Source organism: Crocodylus siamensis, chromosome 5, assembly GCF_052110815.1.
Source record: "Crocodylus siamensis isolate JL-2025a chromosome 5, ASM5211081v1, whole genome shotgun sequence".
Lineage (NCBI taxonomy): Eukaryota > Metazoa > Chordata > Crocodylia > Crocodylidae > Crocodylus > Crocodylus siamensis.
This window is the reverse complement of record NC_143399.1, coordinates 119180762-119201604: the sequence shown is the minus strand read 5'-3', so window position 1 is coordinate 119201604 and position 20843 is coordinate 119180762. Positions and strand designations below refer to the sequence as shown.

At 39.3% G+C, this 20843-nt stretch overlaps 1 protein-coding gene across 6 annotated transcripts in view; it reads right to left on the bottom strand.

Annotated features, from left to right (window-relative positions):
* The window catches only part of GLI3 (GLI family zinc finger 3), a 267088-nt gene that overhangs the window by 96802 nt on the left and 149443 nt on the right, over nucleotides 1-20843 (bottom strand). For all 6 annotated transcript variants that reach the window (XM_090050059.1, XM_090050058.1, XM_090050061.1 and 3 more), the window contains one exon: nucleotides 20606-20711. In XM_090050059.1, the coding sequence (XP_089906185.1) occupies nucleotides 20606-20711 (106 nt within the window). The remainder of the gene's footprint in view (nucleotides 1-20605; nucleotides 20712-20843) is intronic.

The window sequence follows — 20843 nt, the reverse complement described above, 5'->3', positions numbered from 1 at the left end:
AAAACACAATTAGCAGACTAATTCTGTCTTAAGTGTAATATCTGGCAGTGGCTTAAGTAGGGACTGAATATTTAGGGTCTTTTAAGGGGTTACTGCTTTACTGGAAATAGTTACCCAGTTCATTTGCAATATAAGTTATGAAAAACTGGAAAAATGGGGTGCTTGTAGAGAGCCTTTTTACAGAGACATGAATATGGCAGAGGTAAGTAATGACAGTCACAGCCACATGCAGACTGCCAGGAGTCTATAAAACAGATAATTGTACACAGTCCAATCTTTGATGGACAGGTATTTGCAATAGTAAAACTAGCAGCCATCTTTCAGTGGTCAGACCAAAAAATTAATACAAACACTCTCTCCTTTCTCTGCAGGTGGGCCTCTCACCCCAGGGTTTAAGCAAAGTGGGAAGACCATGTGCACTTTCACTGTCACTGACTGCTGTAATACATACATGGATGGAGTGCTACCAATCCAGCAGTTCTCAGGATTCACGTTTATTGAAATGAAAGAAAGCAAAACTTCAGAGGAACCATATTTTAAAATTTAAATAATGGTTGTTAAAAATTAAGAAATACCAAACATCTTAAGTTCAAATGAGGACAAATGGGGAGATCCTGTCTCTTCCTGCTCATGTCCGGAAGGTCCTCTGCAGTAGAATTACTGCAGTTCTGCCCTAAAGTGGCACAGTGATGGCAGACCTCATTCAATGATGAAATTGTGGGCAGCACAGATCTGCAGCAGCTTCATGCTCCGTGGTATGCAGCTGGAGTCTTGGGGAGCAGTAGCTAGCCTTCCCCTTTGTTGCTTCTCAAGTAGAGGGAGGCATCATAGCTGGAGTGTAACTATATGTGCAACATACTCTGTTGCTGCTTTATTTCCTGTCTCCATGCCTATGGCAAGAATGGAAAAAATTTGCATAGAGGGACATACCCTGCAATATTAGCAATCTCTGGGGGCTGTTGAAGCCCCTTATACCAAGAGACTGTATCACAAGAAAATATGAACCAACTGGGGGGTTTTTTCATAGTGGCACAATAAATAGTTTTCAAACCACCGTAAAATTGTAGGTTTTGGCAAGATATATATATTTTTAGCATTGTTAAAAATTGTACAATTTAAGCATTACCTTATTTTTAGAGCGATCAATATGGCTCCAGAATGGAAATTTTAATGCCAGATTTTATCCTAAGTGTTTAAATAGGCCTTTCATGACTCCATTGAAAAATAAATTTATATTGAAAACAGCAAGTGATCTTTAACTACAGCACTGTAAATACAACACTGAGCTAAGGTTACAGACAGAACAATAATCCATCTCATAGAACAAAGCTTGTCAAGCAAGGGGAATGAAATATTATAACATAACCTAATTTATTATTGCTTTTTCATCCATCTTGTCATATTTCCAGAATGTCAAAGTTCAATCCTTGATATTTAATCATTTACCAAATTTTATTCAATGTAAGAACTGGGATCCATTACATAACTGTGGTATCAACAAGATCCATGCTTTTTCTTTGATATTAGGTCAATCCTGTATTGTTTGGAGAATTGAAAAAAAACATAAAACTTTGCCTGGTTTCCTCTGTGAGTAATTTTCAGAAGAATGCCCCCAAAGCAATATTTTTTTTATTTCTACTTGATCTTAGAATATACCAAACAATAAGAATATCTTGGTTATTTCAGACAAAAGAAATCCTGTTTTAAAGCACAAGAGCTGAATATCTTTAGTAACATCTCCCATCTTAAATTATTACCCTATGTTCTTGCATACAACATTACACCTTGTTTTTGAAAGGCAGGATAAAAAAAAATTACTTTCTTTGAAAATACTGGTAAGTAACTGGATGTTTCCAGATTTTCATGACTGTTTATTTATCTAAATAAAACACTACTGTTTATGTTTTATTGATTGTTGCCTCAGATCTGCAGTACTATATTCTGGGAGGCAGGCAAACATGGCAAAATAACAATTGTGTTCAATAATTTGAATAAATTAATTTTGCCCACCGATAGCCCCTTTCATCTGAAAACCTCAAAGTGCTTTACAAAGGGAAGTATTATCATTTCCTTATTATTCATGGGGGAAATGAGGAACAGAGAAACAAAGTGATTTTTTGGAGATAACAAGAGATATCATGCATAGGAGACTGAGTAAAGAACCAAGGTTTCCTAATAATCAGATCCCTCCTCTGTTGTTAGTTAATCAACACTCTTCAGGAACAGACAGAAGTGCAGCTCCCTGGTCTAACTCAAGGTGCTTTACAGAAAGTGCAATGAGTTAGACGGATCCTCCTGACTCACAGATGTGGGAGGAAGGGGAATCTTACTCCAATTTGGAGCAAATCCAAGGAGAAAGGCTGTGTCTCTGCAGCCTTTTCCCCTAGCCCTGCCCCACCCCTGGACTCTGGTGTTGTCTCAGGATGGGAGGTGAAGAGGAGGGAGGTCCATTCTGGGGCTTCCCCAGCATGCGCTGGAGGGGGGGGGGGGGGGCTCTATACCCCCACCCCCGCACCCGCACCCCAAGCATGGCTGGGCAAACACCAAAACAGACCTCTCTCCCCTACTTTCTCTTCCTCCCATCCTGACACAGTACTGGGGGTTGGGCTGTGCTGCACACACAAGTTAATGAAGGCGTTCTGTGCCTTCATTTGAACCCTCATACAATGAGAGTTAATTTGTCACGCGATTAGAGCACTCTGCAGCCATGCTGTTCTCTTAGGGCATGGCTTTAGAGTGCTTTCAAGGGGCTGATTGCATGACAAATGTAATTTCTGTCTGTGCCTTGCCTGCCTTCCCGTTCAATATAAGTCTGGCGTAAGGCTCAAACTCATGCCTCTGGAACTGTAGCAAGATGCCTTTGCACTCTCTACCACAACACACCTAATTAAATCTACAAAGGAGTTTATAACAAATTAAAATCTAAATAGCCACAAGATATTTGGACTTAAAAGCTCAACCACAGTGTCTCCATTAAGGCTGATCTACCAGTCAATACACATCATTGATGTACACATCACTGATGAACCCAAATTCACATTATTAAAATATATATGATTGAGGTGAATGGCCTAGTACTTTAGTGCCCAACTCATCCAGCTCCAGAGGCCGGATGAGTGGTATGGGGTCAGTGTGTAGGACCAATCCAGCACATGGAGCTGCATCATCTGAGGCTTCCCATATTTGACAGCAGGATTAGACATTTGGCATTTGCCATTTGGCATTAGATATTTGGCAGCAGGATAAATAGCAGTAATATTAATCGCTGTCTCCAGGAGCCATGCCATAACACTGCCACTGTTCCCCGACGATATCTTGGTTACCCTGGACTAGCAGAAAGGGACTGAATTAGGGCTGAAGACAACTAGGTTCTATTTTGGGCTCTGTCACTGATTTGCTTCTGCAGTCTTAAGCAAGTGATTTCACTCCCCTATTTCTCAGTTCTTCCACCTGTAAAACTTGGATAGTTATACTTTTCTTTAAAAGTGCTTTGAGATGGAGAGAAGAACAGTAAGTATTATGTTATAATTCAGTTTTTACTTTGTGAACTGGATTGTGTGGATAGTACCTCATATATTTTGGGAGCTACTGGAATTCTGGGAATCAATGCAAAAATAAACCCCTCTGTTTGAGTCATGGAAAGATGGGTTTGATTCATAATTTTTTAATCCATTAATTGCTTTAACTAACGTGTTGTAGGGCACCAAAAGGGGTTTTTTTTTCCACTTAACAAAAGGAAGATAATAAGAGCATGAGAGACTTCAGCTAGAAATCTTAAAGCCATTTAGTTAAATACCTGTTGCAAAAGGTTACTATATTGCTTTCCTCTTCCTTCAATGGGAAGTGTTACATTATTTAGCTGAAGTTAAGATTTGGTTACATTAATCACAGCCGCAATTCTTATTCAGTGAATTAAGTGCTATTTTTCTATTGCTGAACTGCTTGCATACAGATCAAACTTTCCATATGTTTACTTTACTGTTTGTAATTGTTCAATGAATAGTTCAAAATACAATTTTAATCTGTGGATTATTTGAAAATAGCTTGTAGTGAGTGCTCATTTGATCATTCAACATTTAGTAGGCACCATACCTGGTTCCCTGAGCATGCTCATCCATCACACATTTATATCAGAGTAATCTGACTTTAACCTGGAATAAAGATGGAGCATACACACAATGTGCAGTTTTATATATGTGAAAGTAACTCCACTTCAGAGTGAAGTTATCCCTTGGCAAATGAAGAGTGACTCTGCACCAGTGCAAGTTATACAGGCATGTTCATCATGGTTGCATCCACACAAGCAGGGGCATGTGTTTGCAGCAGCACAAATTTGTGCTGCTACTTTGTGCTGCAGTGCACACCCCTGCCCATGCACTTTGCAGCGGGATACATTGTCCCACTGTTCCATGTGCTGCAGAGGGGACTGGCTGGGACACAAGGTGCCTCAGTGCAGGGCTAGCTGGCAGGAAATCTCAGAAGCAAATTTGGCCCCAGAGCTGCAAATTAGTAGTGCTATGCATGGCTTAATGTGCAGGGCGTGCAGTTTGTGGTGCTACAAATCGCATGTGCTTGCACATCTGGATCTGGCCCATGTGTCCAGAGCTCTAATCAGTTCCAGCCCAGGATGGCAAGGCACTGTAATAATGCTGAGGACAGCTACCTCGGGAGAGCTGGTCATATGTCTGCTGCATACACTGGTGTAATTTTATGCCAGGGTAAATATGCCATGTGTTTACATGCTATGTCAAACCACACTGCCTCTGTTCTGGATTGACCTTCACATAATGCCCCAACTTCTGCCTGAAACAGATTCCTTTCATTCATTACTGCATTTTCATTTCTTAATTAACCAAGTCTTAGCTCTAAGTCTGATACTTGTTTTCCTTAAATGCTACATTTAGAAGAAACATTGTTGGAGCATCCATTTACAATAAATGAACAACAATGAATGAGAACAGTGAATGAATATGAGGATGGTTAAGCCTTGGACCAGGTTATTTAGAGAAGTTGTAGAAACTCCATCCCTGAAAATTTTCAAGAGAAGGTTAGACAGACAAGTGACTGTCTGTCTGCCTGGGATGGTTTAGTAAGGGAGAGCTTGCCTTGAGCAGAGGGCTGGATTAGATGACCTCATGATATCATCATCAATTTTCCTATTATCAGTTGTTGTTCAGGATTTCAGTTCCTTTCTCTGATCACCTAACTTGTCTCTTGTTTCTTCAATTCGAACTCAGGTTTGTTGTCCTCACATTTCAGATCTTCAGCTAACGACTTGTCTGTTCTTTTTTCTTATTGCATTACCCTTCTCCTCCACTCTACCAGCAACACCAGCCATTCTGTCTACTTGCTGGTGTCTCACATCTCTCTCCCCAAACCACCTTTTATGTGGCTCCTTACACATGGAACACTCTACTTGAAAAGGCCCACAAGGTCACAATCCTCTCTTTTTTTAAGACCTGCCTCTGAAGTGAAGCTTATAAAAAAAAAACACCACTGCTTAATCGCAGGTAGGTGGAGGGCATTGTGGGTGTAGTTGGCAATTTCTTTATCCATAAAGATAAGGACTGCAAACATATTAAAATAGAATTGATTGTATCTATCTCCTGTTCCTCTTCATATGTCACTTGTCTTCTTAGACTGTGAGCTCTTCAGGAAAGAACTGTGTCTTTGTAAGCATCCCTGCAGCATTTAATGGAGCTCTGATTTTTACTGGAGTCTCCAGATACTACAGCAAGATAGATAAAAAAAATAAAAATAATGGTTATTTCCTTACTCATACCTGGTAGTACATTACTGCTTATATGGTTTTGCCTCACTTATTCATACTGACTTCAATATACTACAAAATACTACACGGTATAGGTTTCCCAATCTGACCCAATGAAATATTTCTGAATTTATTTTCCTCACTCATCAATCATCTTCAGCTCATGGCCATTATTAAATCAAAAGTACTATTGCATCAATGTATCTGAGGCACAGATCTTGATTATAGACTTACAATATACTCAGACCATGAGAAAATTTTCACATAAAATCAGAGAAAGGTTTTCTTCTATGTTCTTCTTCATGCCGTGTTTCACTACAACATATTGGGGGAAGGTGTGAAAGGTCTATGCTTTTACCAGTGTTTGGAAGATACCGCGTAATAATTAAATCATATAGTAAGAAAATGTACACAGGTATTCCCACCCATGTTCCTCCAGCAAAGTTAGAAGTGCAACAGAAATTTTACAATGCACTAGGTCAGTGGTTCTCAATCTTTTTAGACTCAACACACCCTGGATAGATGTGAGGTACCCCTTGGAAAATTCCAGCTCTTAGTTTTCACTCTTCTATGCCTACAGAAAAATAATAGAGCAGTTTTTCTGTTGCGAAGAACTCAAAAAGACCACAACTATGGATTTCTATTTGAAACCTCTGGGTTTATCTTGTGAATCTTGTTTGTAAACTTAAAAACACTAACATAGTGTGGCACTTCAAGGCACACTTGAAAGAAACCTGTGGCACCTTCATTGAGACTAGGACTAGTACATGCATGATATAATTGAGTATGCAAATGTTATACTCTTCTGAGGTTCTCATGTGTTCACCATTTCTTGATGGGTTTAACCAGCATGTCACAAACATATTAATATGTGGCCATTTATAAATATCATCTGCTTTGCCTCCCAGAAAAAGAGTGGGTCAAAGAAATGTCACCTGCCTTTTCACATATATTCCTGTTAAGCCAGCTAATTGAATAAACATTCATTTAACATTTGCTCCTATTTCACTAATGCAGCAGGAGAATAAGAAGAATTTTTTTCCCCCCCGCCTTTCTTCTGGAGTGCTACTGGCCGTTATCACAGTGACTAATGTGCTGTATATGGCCATTATAGTCTTCAACTCTGAAATTACACCCAGGATGAACGATAGGGTCTGCCTGTATGCTGATTGGAGTTGGATGATGATTGATTAGAAGAAAGTGGGACTACGTAGCCATGCAAAAAAAGCTGCACTAAGCCACAAGCTTAAACACTAAAGAACCTTTCACCAGTGGCTTCACAGCTATTAGATGTTTTCATATTAACAACATTTCTCACATCCAGGTTTGTGCATTTTATCTTTATTCTTTCAAATCCTGAAATTGCTTGGATAAGAGGGTTTTTTTATATATATATACATTTCTAAGAGCAGCCTGAACTTTTAGGGGAAATTGAAGAGGCTTTGTGTCAAGTACAGCTAAATCCAGCCTTTCTATATCAAACCCCTGCTAGAAAATTACTGTGCAGATGATAAGGCTGAAAGATATAATAAAAAGTGACTCTACTCAATTTACACTGCAATATTGGTATGACTGAATATTTTTCATTCAGGTGACTGATAAAATCGCTAAACTGTATTGCAGATAAATAAAGGAGGCTTCTGTCAAGAATAAACACCATTAATCATGAAGTCTCACCCTCTGAGTGGCTGTGCTATGCATCTGCACAAATGCACCATCACAAGTGGCATGTGACCTGGTGCTAGCTTGCTTTCCCCAGTTCTCTAGTGACGTTGTCTTTTTAGAGAAACTTTTATTTCCCCAATTTATTTATGACATTTGAATGTGTGACCTTGTCCACTAAATTTTACAAGCAATTTGCAATTAGACTTCAATGTTCTAATGCTTAGCTAATATCGACGTCCTGGGACAGATTCAGATCTTGGCTGTATTGGAGTAAATTTGGTGTTATAGTGGATTTGCACCCAATTATACTAGAGTAAATAAGGTTCTAACGACTTGAGAACTCAAACATGGAGTAGACTTTTGTCCTCTCCCTCCTTAAACCTCCCAAATTCTAAGTATGCAGTAATCTATTTTCTGCTAGTTTGCATGACTGTGATTCACTGTTTCCAAAGAGAACACAATGATCTTTTTTGAACATCTAATTATGAAATGTCTTAATAAGGCAAATTTACCAAATAACAGTGTTAACGGCTTTTCTTTCAAAGGATCATTTACATGATAAAATTGGATGTGTGCTTAAGATATCAAATCCCTGTCCTGCATGATCATATGAAAAGGAAAATCAGACAACTCAGTAACCTTTCTGTAACCTGTTTCAGAGCAAGTGATGATTCAGTAGTCGCCATATTATTAAACTGGAATGAAGAAGTGCCCTACACACTAATGAGGTTAAAAAATGTAGTTAGGTCTTCATGTTAAAGGCACTTAGCAAGCAGCTTGCTTGGCAAAGACCAACTGCGTGTTGGAGTTGAGGACTAATCACACGGGCAGGAATCAAATCGACTGGAAGAATTAGGAGACTTGCGGCCCCGAGGAATGTAATTCATGCAGAAAAGCAGTTGTCAGAGCGAAGCCAGGGAACCGCGTGGGAAGAAAGCAAAATAAACAGCTCAACAAAGAAAACAAAGACACTCCAATAGTGGCTTTTCTAATGCTTGAGTACACTGAAACTTCAGTTGATGCAGATGACAAAAACCTCATCAAAGAAGACCCCTTTACAAGCAAATACACCAGTGAATGGTGTGCCAGTTCAAAAACACTCAGAAAATGCCTCAAGGTATTTAAAAAAACAACCTTGAAGTTTTCTATATACAGAAAGAAAAAGGAAGAAAAAAACCCACAACAGCTAGGCATTGCGATGCTAGGAGAAGAGTTGGGAGTGATTTCTATAATTACTTATGATTTATCGTTCTGCCGTGCATAGATCACAGACAGTCTTATGCACAGAACAGGAGGCAGACTGAATACAAACTGCCACTCCCGCCTCTGTGCACCCTTACTCATTTGAAGAGAAAATGCATGGCTATTCTGAGTCCAGCAGCTTGAGGACCCGCTGCCAGTATCAAACAAGGTGATTGCTCTGCTGAAGGAAGGAGATCAGAATTTGATTCTTAACCTAGGCAAAACTGCCAGTGTGTTTATGGAAAGTTTTGCCTGTGATGGGGCTTCAGGACTGAGCTGTAAAAGGAAAACCTAACTTCAAAATCAGGTTTTGAAAATACCATTTGCACACATGTAAATTTTCTTTTCAAATGCTATTTTAAACGAATGTGGTGTTTCCTCCATATCATGTGCAACTCATTTTGATGTTTCAAAACTTCTAGAGTACTTGGCTTCTTACTAAAATCTTTCAGAAAGCATCCTTCTCCCCAGTTCATTTATCAGTGCTGATTTTTATAAGCCAGCTATATATTAGACTTGAGAATGCTGTGCTTATTATTATTTCAACAAGTTTGAGTTTCTTTTCTTCCGTTACCTATTTCCACTAAGGTTATAGAGAAGGCATTCTTTCTTCTAGCGGACTGCCTGAAAAGGCTCTCACATTACCTGAAATGAACATAGTCCTCAATGTCTGCTTTGTGATGCTGAGTAACATTTTCTTTTTTCTATTTAAAAAAATACTTTCATTTAAAGCACCTAAAATAAGTCACATCCACAAGACTAAGCAACAGGGATTTTTGTTTTAATTCAAATTTTACATGCCATAATGGGCACTGGAGATACTCAAAAGAAAAAAAAAAAGACACCTAGAAGCATTCAAAAGTTAAATTCAGTTACTGAAATACTAACATTATTTATCTTAAATTCGCTACTGGAATGTTTTAGTAGTAAAAAGAAAATTTTACTAGAATTTTAATATTAAGGGACCACAATCCTGGCAGGAAAGGTGAGCTTAGGTCTCAGCGTTGTTTTATTTTTTTTAGTTCAATACTGGATTTGCTTCTCTTCACTTCATTGGAACCAGTAGACAGCCCAAACTTAATATTTACTATAATGCAAACTAGTGGCTATGTTAAATACAGAAAGGTTCCAAACTACAAATTCTCATACTAAGTCACAGACAAATTTAAGAATATGTATATATATGTATATAAATTATTTGCTTAACAAGGCTCAGGAGCCTAACCATGATTGACAATCCTGGGAATGTAAGCTGTTTGTGGGAGCGTGCTTTACTTTCAGCACTTCTGGTGCATTTATGGTTTCTGGTTTAGTAGGAGCTGCTGCATAGATATGATAGGTTGTTACTAAAATTGAATGGGCAGGGTTGCTCTCCTTCCACAAACAGAGTCTATTTGGGAAGCTACAGGCAAATGTGTCCCATCTCTCCAGAGGAAATCTGTGATGATAACAATGAAAATGCAGGAAACGGTTATTTTGTAGATCAACAGAATAGGGTCTAGTGACTCTACATGTGTTCAAAACAGCCAATTAAAGACTATCTTCATTAAAGTGAACTTGGGGGGGAAATCTACAAATAACCATTTCCTACTTTCTCACAGGTTATTACTTCATTCAGCCACCATTCATCCACTATTTTTTGTTTTTGTTTTTTGCAATATAGTCCCAAATTTCACACCTAATACTTGCTTTCCTTTGATTCTCTTCCTATTCCCGCATAAACTGTGTGTAAGATCCATTTCTGGATCTGCAGACTTAACCCCAGACAGATATATACCAAAGACATTGTAGCAGAACAACCCAGTTCCTGAGATCTACTGATTTGGAGCACAGCCTAAATGAAACAGAAAATAGCTGACCAAGGCACATGGATACTGTAAGATCAGAATTCTGACTCAGAATATGCATGGAGGACTGAAATGTCAAAGCCTACACTATGCTCCCTGAAAAAACAAGCAAATATGTTCCTACCACTCTGCTTCTGTGCAGACCTGAGCCATGCAGCAAACAGCAGGTAAAAAACTCTACATGCATCTAAAACCAATAAATAAAGCAATGTATGCTTAACAAATATATTATGTATGTACAGCTGTTTGTGTGTGTTTATAAATCTAGACGTTAGTCCTCATTTACACCTTATCTTTCTTGAGGAAAAGTTCGAACTGAACTCAATTTGTGTTCCAAGGCTACAGGAAATGACATGTCTTTTGGAAAGGAGCTGGGGGGGAGTGGACTATTGTAAGTGGCAAAAGGCTATGATAGAATGTAATGGAGGAAGATGCTCCCTGTTTTTTCACAGCAGATATTCCCTTCACTTGCATTTCCACCACTTTATACTTAGCCTTATTTCAGGATAGATTTTTCAGTTCACAGCATAGCAATCTTACTAGTACGATTAAAAAAAATAAATAAAGCCGAGACTGTATGTTTCAGTTCTCTTTGAAGCAAGACTTAACATGAGTGGAAGCATTGTACTGCAAAAAAAAAAAGTCTGTCACAGTCCAGTACCTCACAGGCCACTGCAACAGGTTTGACAGCAGCCTCTATAGAGTTGGCTTGCTTTCGGTTCACTGAACGTGAATACCACAGTCAATATCTGCTCACTCAACTAATACTGCTGACTACAGCACAAAGAACACAGGAATTCTGTCCAAGAAGCCACAGGCTCAGAGCCTCTGAATATGCACTATATTTAGAGCCTGCATTCTTTGCAGTTGATAACCAAATGAGATATTAGATACTTCAAACAGCATAAATATAGTATTGTGGTTATCCTACATATTTTGCTATATGCTATATGGCAGTAATTATCCACTGATGGAAAATTTTCCCATTGTATTTTGTGGAAATACTTTTTTACGCTAATTTCCTCCTTCACCTTCCAGCTTTTTAGAATCCTGGGACCCAAATCTGATGTCCGCTATATTTGTATGTGTTTGGGGTAGCTTAGAAGTCCATGACAGATTCAGAGAAAACCATCTAACTTGTACAAAGATACAGACATATGCACATCCAAGTACACACACAGCACTCAAAGCACTCAAGGTAATTCCTCATTGCTCCAGTTATGACATTAGAAGTTGCTTATTTTGTTTCCAATATATCCTCATTCAGACTCGTTTGCATGCCTGTCTTGGGAACTGCATCTTATTGGTTGCCTGAGCTTCTACCTAAAAACAAACTGCCCTGATGAGGTAATGCAGCTAAGTGGCAGTGTTGTCCAAAGGTAAGACTGCCATCTTCACAGAAAATGTTGATAAACATAGAAGGAGCTTCTGGTAAAAAAAAAAATATTTTGGATTGTTTTATTATATTCATTTAATTTGTATAGCAAACTAGGAGTCTCTGCTAATCTGCTCTTGGGTCTAGTCCAGACAACAGAGTCTTTGTGGCAGGGCTGGCCAAGTAGGATCGCATCCTACAACTATTGACAGCAAAGGTTTTTCCCTTACTTTCTCCACTTTATACCCATTCTCTGGCAGCGCTATTACAAAGCCACTGCAATCCTAGAGTCTAACTGCACTGCTTAGCAAATGGGACATCAAAGAAGGTATCCCTCCATCCCACACACCTTAAAGTAGGGATGGAGGGAAACCAGCCCAAAATGTGACAAAGGCAGGAAAACAAAAGAAAAGATCTGCTGAGGGGCAGACTTTACAGCAGTTCCAGTCCAGGTGATTTTTGGTTTTCAGTTTTATGTCATAAATAAATAAATAAATAAAGCAAGCAAGCAAACAACTGAAAAATTTGGAGACACTTTTTATCATGATTTTCTGGGGGAAAAAAATATCACATTTTTTTTAACAGGTCTTACTTATATTTATTTATTTATTTAAAACAGTAGAAAATGCAGTAGCCTAATTAAAGTGAATTTGGGTTTAGAACTCTATTTAATCTAGGATTTGTTTCCTAAGAAAATGAAATGTTCAGATAAGCTTGTCCTTTTTCAATGGCCCCTGTAAATGTGGTTGCCTTATCTAGCACAAATGAGGCGCATCTTTGGGAACAGAAATGAGTGAGCAGAATTTTTTAGCTATGGCTAAAGTTACAAAAAACATTTAATTCAACATAAGTTGAAAAAAACAGCTGTATTTAAAATACTTACCCAACTGCAGGCAGGGAGAGTAATGCGAGCACTGAAATGTGTCTCTCTCACACCACTGTCTTGTTACAAGGAAAGTAAAAATCCCTCAAAACCTCGACTCAAATCTGCACTACCAAACATAGATGGAATAATCTGCTTTTCCAAAGTTTCCATAGGCTTTTAGATTCTCTTTAAAGAAGTGATCTGTTTTTGAGCCTATTCTGCAGGTGTGCCTGCAAATGAGGATTTATGATCTGTAACTTTAGGGGAACTGCATTACTAAACACATAACTATAACTACATAAAACACTGATTCACTATTGTAAATGATGCAACACTACATTGAAATGGGAGACCATAGCTTCAGTCTAGACTCAGGCTTCCTCTCTCCTGATTTGTAAAGGCCAGGCACTAGAAAAAAATCTATCTCCCAAGTCCCTATATGTAGGATGTAGTCCTTGTTACTCTGTGTTACAACTGCTAGCAATTGACTTAACTGATTACTGACCTTCCATTCCTCTAATCAACAAAACTAAATATGTGGATTGCTTACATCAGGACTGTACAACTAGCAGCTGGCAAGCTGCAAGCCGCCCACCAGGGGTTAATGTGTGGCCCAGCTGCCACTCCACCCGTTGCTCCAGGTTCCCTTCCCTCCTCCACCTTATGGTTCCTGTCCTTGCTTCTGATAGCAGGGCAGGGAGGGGGCCACTGCTAGCAAGTTGGGGGAGGGACCTGAGCTGCAAGCACCATGTTCTCAGCAAAGAGGAGAGCCAGCCTACCTGTGTTGCTTGATGCAGGTGGGCTACTTGTGTAACGTGTGCTGCTTGGAGGAAGCCAGGCTGCCCATGCAGCAGGGTGGGCTGCCCTCATGATACATGCAGCTAGGAGGGCACCTGTCTGCATGGTGGAGGGGAAGAACTGAGGTGCATGTGGGTTTACAGCTGGGCTGCATATGGGGGAAATAAGTGCTGCACACTTGAGAAAGGGTGGACTCAGGGGAACAGCCCCAACAGCGTCTGGATACTAAGTCTGTGGCCTGAACTGCATGCAGCCCCTGGATGCCCAGAATTTGGTCAGCCATGACTTACGTTCTCAGCCACTGTATCTGACAAACAGTTGATTCCTACTTCCCTCCAAGTAGTCCATCCATGGGACTCCTTTCTCCATGCTGCCTTTTCCCATCTTCTCTGGCTCTTCTTGACACCAGCCCAAAGGCCCCAATCCCAAACACAAGCTTCTTTCTTACAGCTTTCCCTTGCTATAGACATATTCTTATGACTAGACACAGTACTTACTCCACTTCGAGAAAGAGACTTCTTTGACTGGTTCCCACGTAACGTAAGAACTGTCCCTTTTTACTGCAAAGGCTTTTGCAGATGGCATTTCAATGTCCCAGTTACAGTCACCCTTTGATAGCTCAGTTGCTACTCAGATTTCCTTCTTTTATGGCTCCTGAATGTCCCAGGAAAGCTATTCCAAGCTATGGAGCAGTTAACGCAACATTCACTAGACTGGGTGTGGCTTCCATTCCTATGACGGAAGGACACCCACCTCAAGGTAGAATCATCTATTTCTAAGCCATCCCAGATAAATTCTTGTCTAACCTGCACTTTAAACTTCTAATGACCAAGATTTTATTAAAACCTCTTTAGGTAATCTGTTCTAATACTTAATATCCTCACTGATAGAATGTTTTCCCTGATATATAACCTAAATCTCCCCTGTTGCAATTTTATGCTGTTATTCCTTGTCCTGTACCATATTGATACATTCTCTTTATAACAACCTTTTTTCTATCTGAAAAGTGCTTTCAAATGCTACTTAGCCTTCTCTTCTCTAGACTAAATAATCCTAACACTTTCTACCTTTCCTCATATATCATGTTTTCAATATATCTGATCTTTGCTGGTCTCATCTGGACTTGTTCCAAGTTGTCCATATATCTGCTTAATGGTAGTGTCCAAAAATGGGACACAGCCTTACCAGACCTTTAATAAAGTGGAAGAATCAATTGTCATAACTTGCATGCAAAACTTGTTAATATATCCCAGTATGGTATTAGCCTTTTTCCCCCAACTATGCTGCACTGTTGACTAATTCAGCTTGTGATCCATTATAACCCCTAAATGCTTTCTGCAGCACTACAGCCTTCTCAGTCATTCCACATTTTGTATTTATACACTTGATTATTCCTTCCTAATTATGGTGCTTTAACACTTATCCCTATTGAATTTCATCCTGTTTATTTTAGACCATTTTCTCAATATATCAAGGTCATTTCAAATCTTATGCCTCTCCTCTAATGTGTCTACTTCCTCACTCAGCCTAGTATCATCTGCAAATGTAATAAGTAGAGGTGCACCGATATATCAGTCCAATATTGGATCAGCACCAATATAAAAAAAAATTGATTGCATAGAAAATCGTCTTAATATGGCTGATAATTTGGCCAATAAATACCCGTGCATGGTTGCAGCTGCAGCATAGCACGTAGGTGGTAAAGGGCAAAGCCCGGCAGTTTGAAGAGCTGAAGTCTGTTGTGGTGGAAGGGAAGAGGGGAGGGGAGGGGAAGGGCATGCGGGGGCAGATCAAGGCTCCTGTGGTGAGGGAGGAAGTAGGGCAGGCTCTGCCCAGCCGTGGCAGGGCAGGGCATGGGACAGAACCACAGCTCATCCAGGGGGTGTGGGGCAGGGAGATGGCTCCCACCACTACGCACACCCTGGTGGGGGGTGTGCCCCCAGATCTGCCTGGTGAGAAGCAGGGTGGACTGCAGCTGTGGCCTGGGGCCAGGACTACGCTGGGCTCTTCCCGGCATGTGGGGTTGGGCCGGGTCTGCACTCAGGGTGGGCAGTGGCAGTGCTGAGAGGGGAGTTAAGGCGAAATCTGGGGTGACTGCAGGCCCCCCATAACCTCCTCCCAGTGCCACCATGACCTGCCCCAAGCACAGCCCCAGCCCAACCCCCTTCCCCCACCATGTACCCGGAAGAGCCCAGCGCAGCCCTCCCCCCATACCCTCCTAGGGTGTGTACAGTGGCAGGAGCCACCTCCCACCCTGCCCCACACCCTCCGGACAAGCCATGGCTCCATCCCATGCCCCACCCTGCCCCAGCTGAGCAATGCCTGCCCCACTCCTTCCCTCACCATGAGAGTCACAATCTGCCTCCCCACACCCCTTCCTCCCTCCCTTCCCCTTCAACCACAACAGACTAACCAGCTGCATGCAGCTCTCCTAGCTGCTCACTGTCTATTTGCTGTGCTGCAGCTGCGTGCATGCACGGGCATTTACTGGCCAAATTATTGGCCATATCAGTCAGGCCAATTGGCTATTGGTATCAGCCTCAAAAATCTCTATTGGTGCACCGCTAATAATAAGTGTAAATTCAGTTCCATCTTCCAAAGCCATTAATGAAGATACTAAAGAGACTGGACCTGGGACAGCCTCTTCTGCATTTCATACTCCTCATATATAGCTGTAATGACTATGCAAGACACAGAGTACTACTGAATCAGGCTGTTTGATTTGAAGTTGGGCCCAGTCCTGCAAGCTTTTGTATACACTTTCCAACCAAGAAGTAAAGTAACAGAATAGAAGCCAGTGAGGTCGGTTACATGCTCAGTGACTTTGTCACTTGCTACAACCTCCCATTGGACTCTTAAAACATAAATATTATCACTGTATATTCCTTCACGTACTTGGACTCATTCTCTTACATACTTAATGGATCAAATTCAGAAATGATGTATAAGGAGAGTGGAAGGCACAAACTCTACTTTGCTAAGTGGGTAAGGCTTTTAGAGTGTATTATTGCGATATTATTCTATATTCAGTCCTGAAACGTAAAAATCTTCTCGTCTTCTAGGGCAATTCCTGCAATGTAAACGTTATTAAAAACCCTTAATTCCTTTAAAAAATGAGATACCCTCATCCTGTATAGGGAGTAAAATTTTAAAGCAGCTGAGTTGGGGTTAATTACACTAACCTGTGTTTACTCCATCTTAGATAGCAAGGTTCTAAGCGTTCCCGGATGGTGCAAAGTGTTGATAGTGATCTTTCATGTTAAGGAAAACTATGCTCATCAATCTGACTTCCAACAAAGGTAGTCTACAGCCTCTTTACAATCTGATTTAAAGAAAAAAAATCCTTTTCATAATGGTAAGGGCAAGTCTGCTTCTAGTGGCAACTATGTTTGAATAACACTTGTTTCCAGCATGGTTCCAAATATAGTAAAAGTATGACCAACAGGCTGGTGACTGATAGGAGAAGGTGGATTTATATGAAGATGGATTGGCAAATTGGAAGGGTAAAAAAGCACTGCCAAATACAAAATAATTTGTTTTTAAAGAAATCATTCTGACAAACTCAAGAAAGAACAAAGCACATAAACAGAAAAAACTAAATACACAGATTTCTTTATATATTTTAATTCTTGTCTCTAAAGCATAAAATGATTTAGCTTTATAGTTCAATAAAAATTGTATCATTGTAGAAAGGAACTAAAATTAAGATTTATGCATCGAATTTAAGAAATGAGACATAAAGATTTTAATAACACTATTTTAATGCTGTTTAAAGTTTTATTCATCTTCCTGCTAAGCCATAAATTGAAGATGTACTTCAGAAATCCTAGGAAAACTAAATCAGTCCTAACAAACAGGTTTCGGTAACACAAAGTGACATGTTTCAGTACATATTCATAAAGGCTGGGGGTTATTATCGGGCTGTAATTGCAGTTGTTCTAACACCTAATAAGCCATGGTTGGAAAAACAAAGGCAGGTTAATTTGTGATTTCCTCTACTCATTCAGAGGCAAATTAAGTGTCAAACAGCTAATACAGAACATATTTCATTTTATGAGATTTTAATTTAATTCTGTACCATATCATTGATGCCTTAATGTAGGGTGGTTTATCTAAGAAGAGGAGCAATTTATAAACCTCTTTCAATTGGAATCTTTAATGATAGGATACAATAGCATAATTATAGCAGTGCCTCTTAGTCTTATTACACATAAGCATCTGTCAGCAATTCCATCATAAACATACAACCCTATTTTTAGGGGTGTATAACATAGAATATTTTTGGGATTTGCCTGTCATTCAAAAATGACATTATGGGGAGCCCAGGAGTTGACATACACTGACATTTGAAATTTCTGTATACTTTTCTTCTGATTGCATGATAACTAACTAATTCCAGGAAATCTTAAGCAGTTCTTAAGTTGTACATCTCAAAGATCTTTGCAAAGTTGAGTAAGCATCATTATCCCTATTTTGACAGATGAGTAATATATGCAGCAGAGAATAAGGGAATCTCAATAGACAAACAGTTTCCATAATTTCTATCCTATGCCCTATCTCCTAAAAACTGAAATAATTTTATGTTAGCTTTTTTTTTTTTGTTTAAGGTATTAGTACAGCTAACCAAGTAATGACCCCAAAAGAGCAATTAATGTCAGCTATACTAAAATCCTATATTCTTTAATCTAGAGTTGTCCCAGAAACCATAACAGTTACAAGAGAGTGGTTGAAATATGTCATGCATACACTTTAGTGTTTATTTTTGAAAATGATAAAAACATGACAAACTTTAACACCTACAAAGCTGCTGCTGGAATGTGACAGATTTTTTAAATTCTCTAATTAGATTTTTACATTTAATTACAAAGTCATAATGGCGCCAAAGATCTATTCTAGTTTATTTCATACCTGTGCAAGAATGGCAGAACCAAATGAATGGAAAACTCTAGTGAAGTTTGTGTAAAAATAAAGCAATAATATCAAGGGAATTTTAATTTTGAAGTTAAGGTTGACACTACAATATGTGCCTAAGACAACTGCCTGCAGCCACGTCACCACATGCTAAGATCTGTTGTCTCTTGTAATCGTATGTTGTCTCCTCAGATGAGAAACCTCTAGGGTGCAGCAGAAGTGGTGGTGTTTGTGAGTTAATAAGCAGCACAGTTCTTTCTGAGACACTCCTGATTCTACTGACCGTATGTAATGTAAGAAGGTGTATTATTACATTTCAGAGGAAACATGACGCTGAAATGCTGACCTCTTTTTGGTTGCTTGAGGAACTTGTGGTACTTTAGTCAGTACAGGTGCACAAGCTCCAAGTCCTCATCCTATTTCAAAGTGGATAACTGCCCAAAATTCCCACTTACCCCATTTGATCCCCAGCAATGGTAAAACATCTCTGCAATCTGTCCAAGAGCCTAATACACTTCAGCAACAGTTAACAGACTCTTCACAAGGGCTGGCCCTGCAATCTTTTGTTCAAGCAAACAACTGAGCCAGAATTTGGGGTTCTTTGGAATGACAGGTAGCAGTTAAATACAAAGTATTATTACATTGTGCTCACTTACACAACTATGTCCTGGAAGAAGCCAAAGACAAAACTCCTACTCACTTCAAAAAAGGGGCAGGATCATGTCCTGGGCCTCAAACCGCACACTGATTTTATAAAATAACAGGAAGAGTCTAAAAATCTTTGGTTAGAATTTACCTTCATATGCACTGCAAAACCTAAAAGCAACAGGGTGAATGTGTATGATGCCTCCATCTTAATTCAAAATGCCCTCATCTTTGCATGGGAGGTTTAAATCAAAATCTTTATTCAAATGTATTTTATTGTGCATTTGGCTCTGTGCATTTCATGGACAGCACAGTGAAAATCTGAGGAATAAATAACAAGTTTCTGTACTCTCTCTTTCTATAAATACCCACTTTTCCTCTAATGCCCATGGAAGACTGCAACACAGATTTATTACTTACCTCCAGGCAAATTTGCTCTGAAATTACAATTCAGTAATAGGAGACTGATCCAAAAAACTGTTAGTAAAATATTGTGTGTGTACTTGGGCATGTAGTTAGGATTGTTAATATCAATTAATTCTGCTCACAGAGGAGGACTTGTTTTAAAACAACTTCATTTTTCTTCTGCATATATGTAATTACACAGCTGTAACTAATAGCCATAGCAAAGCAATCTGCCATCTAAACAACTAGCATTATTCTTCAAAGTATTACTTGTGCTTTTCTTCTTGTATTTTCTTGGTATGAGAGGTGATTATTAGATATGATTAAATATATATATCAAGCCTTTTAGCAAAGAAGTAAGCCCTTCTTATAGCTCCATTTTTTATGGTATGTGGCAGTTTTCTGGATATTACAACTGAAGATCATTGTTTTATTTTGTAATTCTGATATTTCTCTCTGCACAAAGAGTAAGATAATATTTATTTCTAAAGGGTCCTCCCGTGCTTTTTCTAATGCATGTTATCACTAGTATTCTTTTCTTTTATCTTTGTGTAAACCATGTGCTCTATCACATTTGCCATTTTGTTTGGGTGACATTCCCATCAATCAACTGATTGCCTGTGCACTCGTACAACAGAGACTATGAAAATTTACCAAAAATTTCATTACACTTCATAGCAGTCACTGAGAAAAAGCTTTGACGTTACAGGAAATTTTAGCTATGAAGAATCCCAAGCTTAATCCAGACAAAATACATGTTTTGTCTAGTGGTATTTCACAGGGCTCGGTGCTTTTTAATTTAGTATTTATAGAATGACAGTACATAGAATAAATGTCAGCAAAATATATAGGTAACACTTGCCAGCTACCTATTATAACAGGCATTCCTAAGGCACCAGCCTGGTTTTGCTTCAGTGAACCCACGAACAGATAAACTCAATGCATTCCAAAAGTAAATCTTCCTCTTGAGCTAGACCTGCAAAGCTTTCCAGACACAGTTTTAAGCACCATAAAGATTCAAATACCTCTCTCTTGTTCTAGGCACCATGAGAAAAAGAGATGTGGAAAACATTAATACTTACACATGCAGAGGAGGAATGGGAGATGGTTCATAATGGTAACGCCCCTCATGATGTCTTGCATCAATTGGCACAGGAGGGTGGAATGCTGGGAAAAGGTGAGGCGGATCTGAAAAAATAAACAAACAAGGGTCTAAATCTGAATACATTTGTCATCTATTTTTGTGTATTGATAATGCATCTAAAATTACATACGACACGTAGCATGCCTTTGGGTCTAATTCTCTTCTCCCAATGCAAG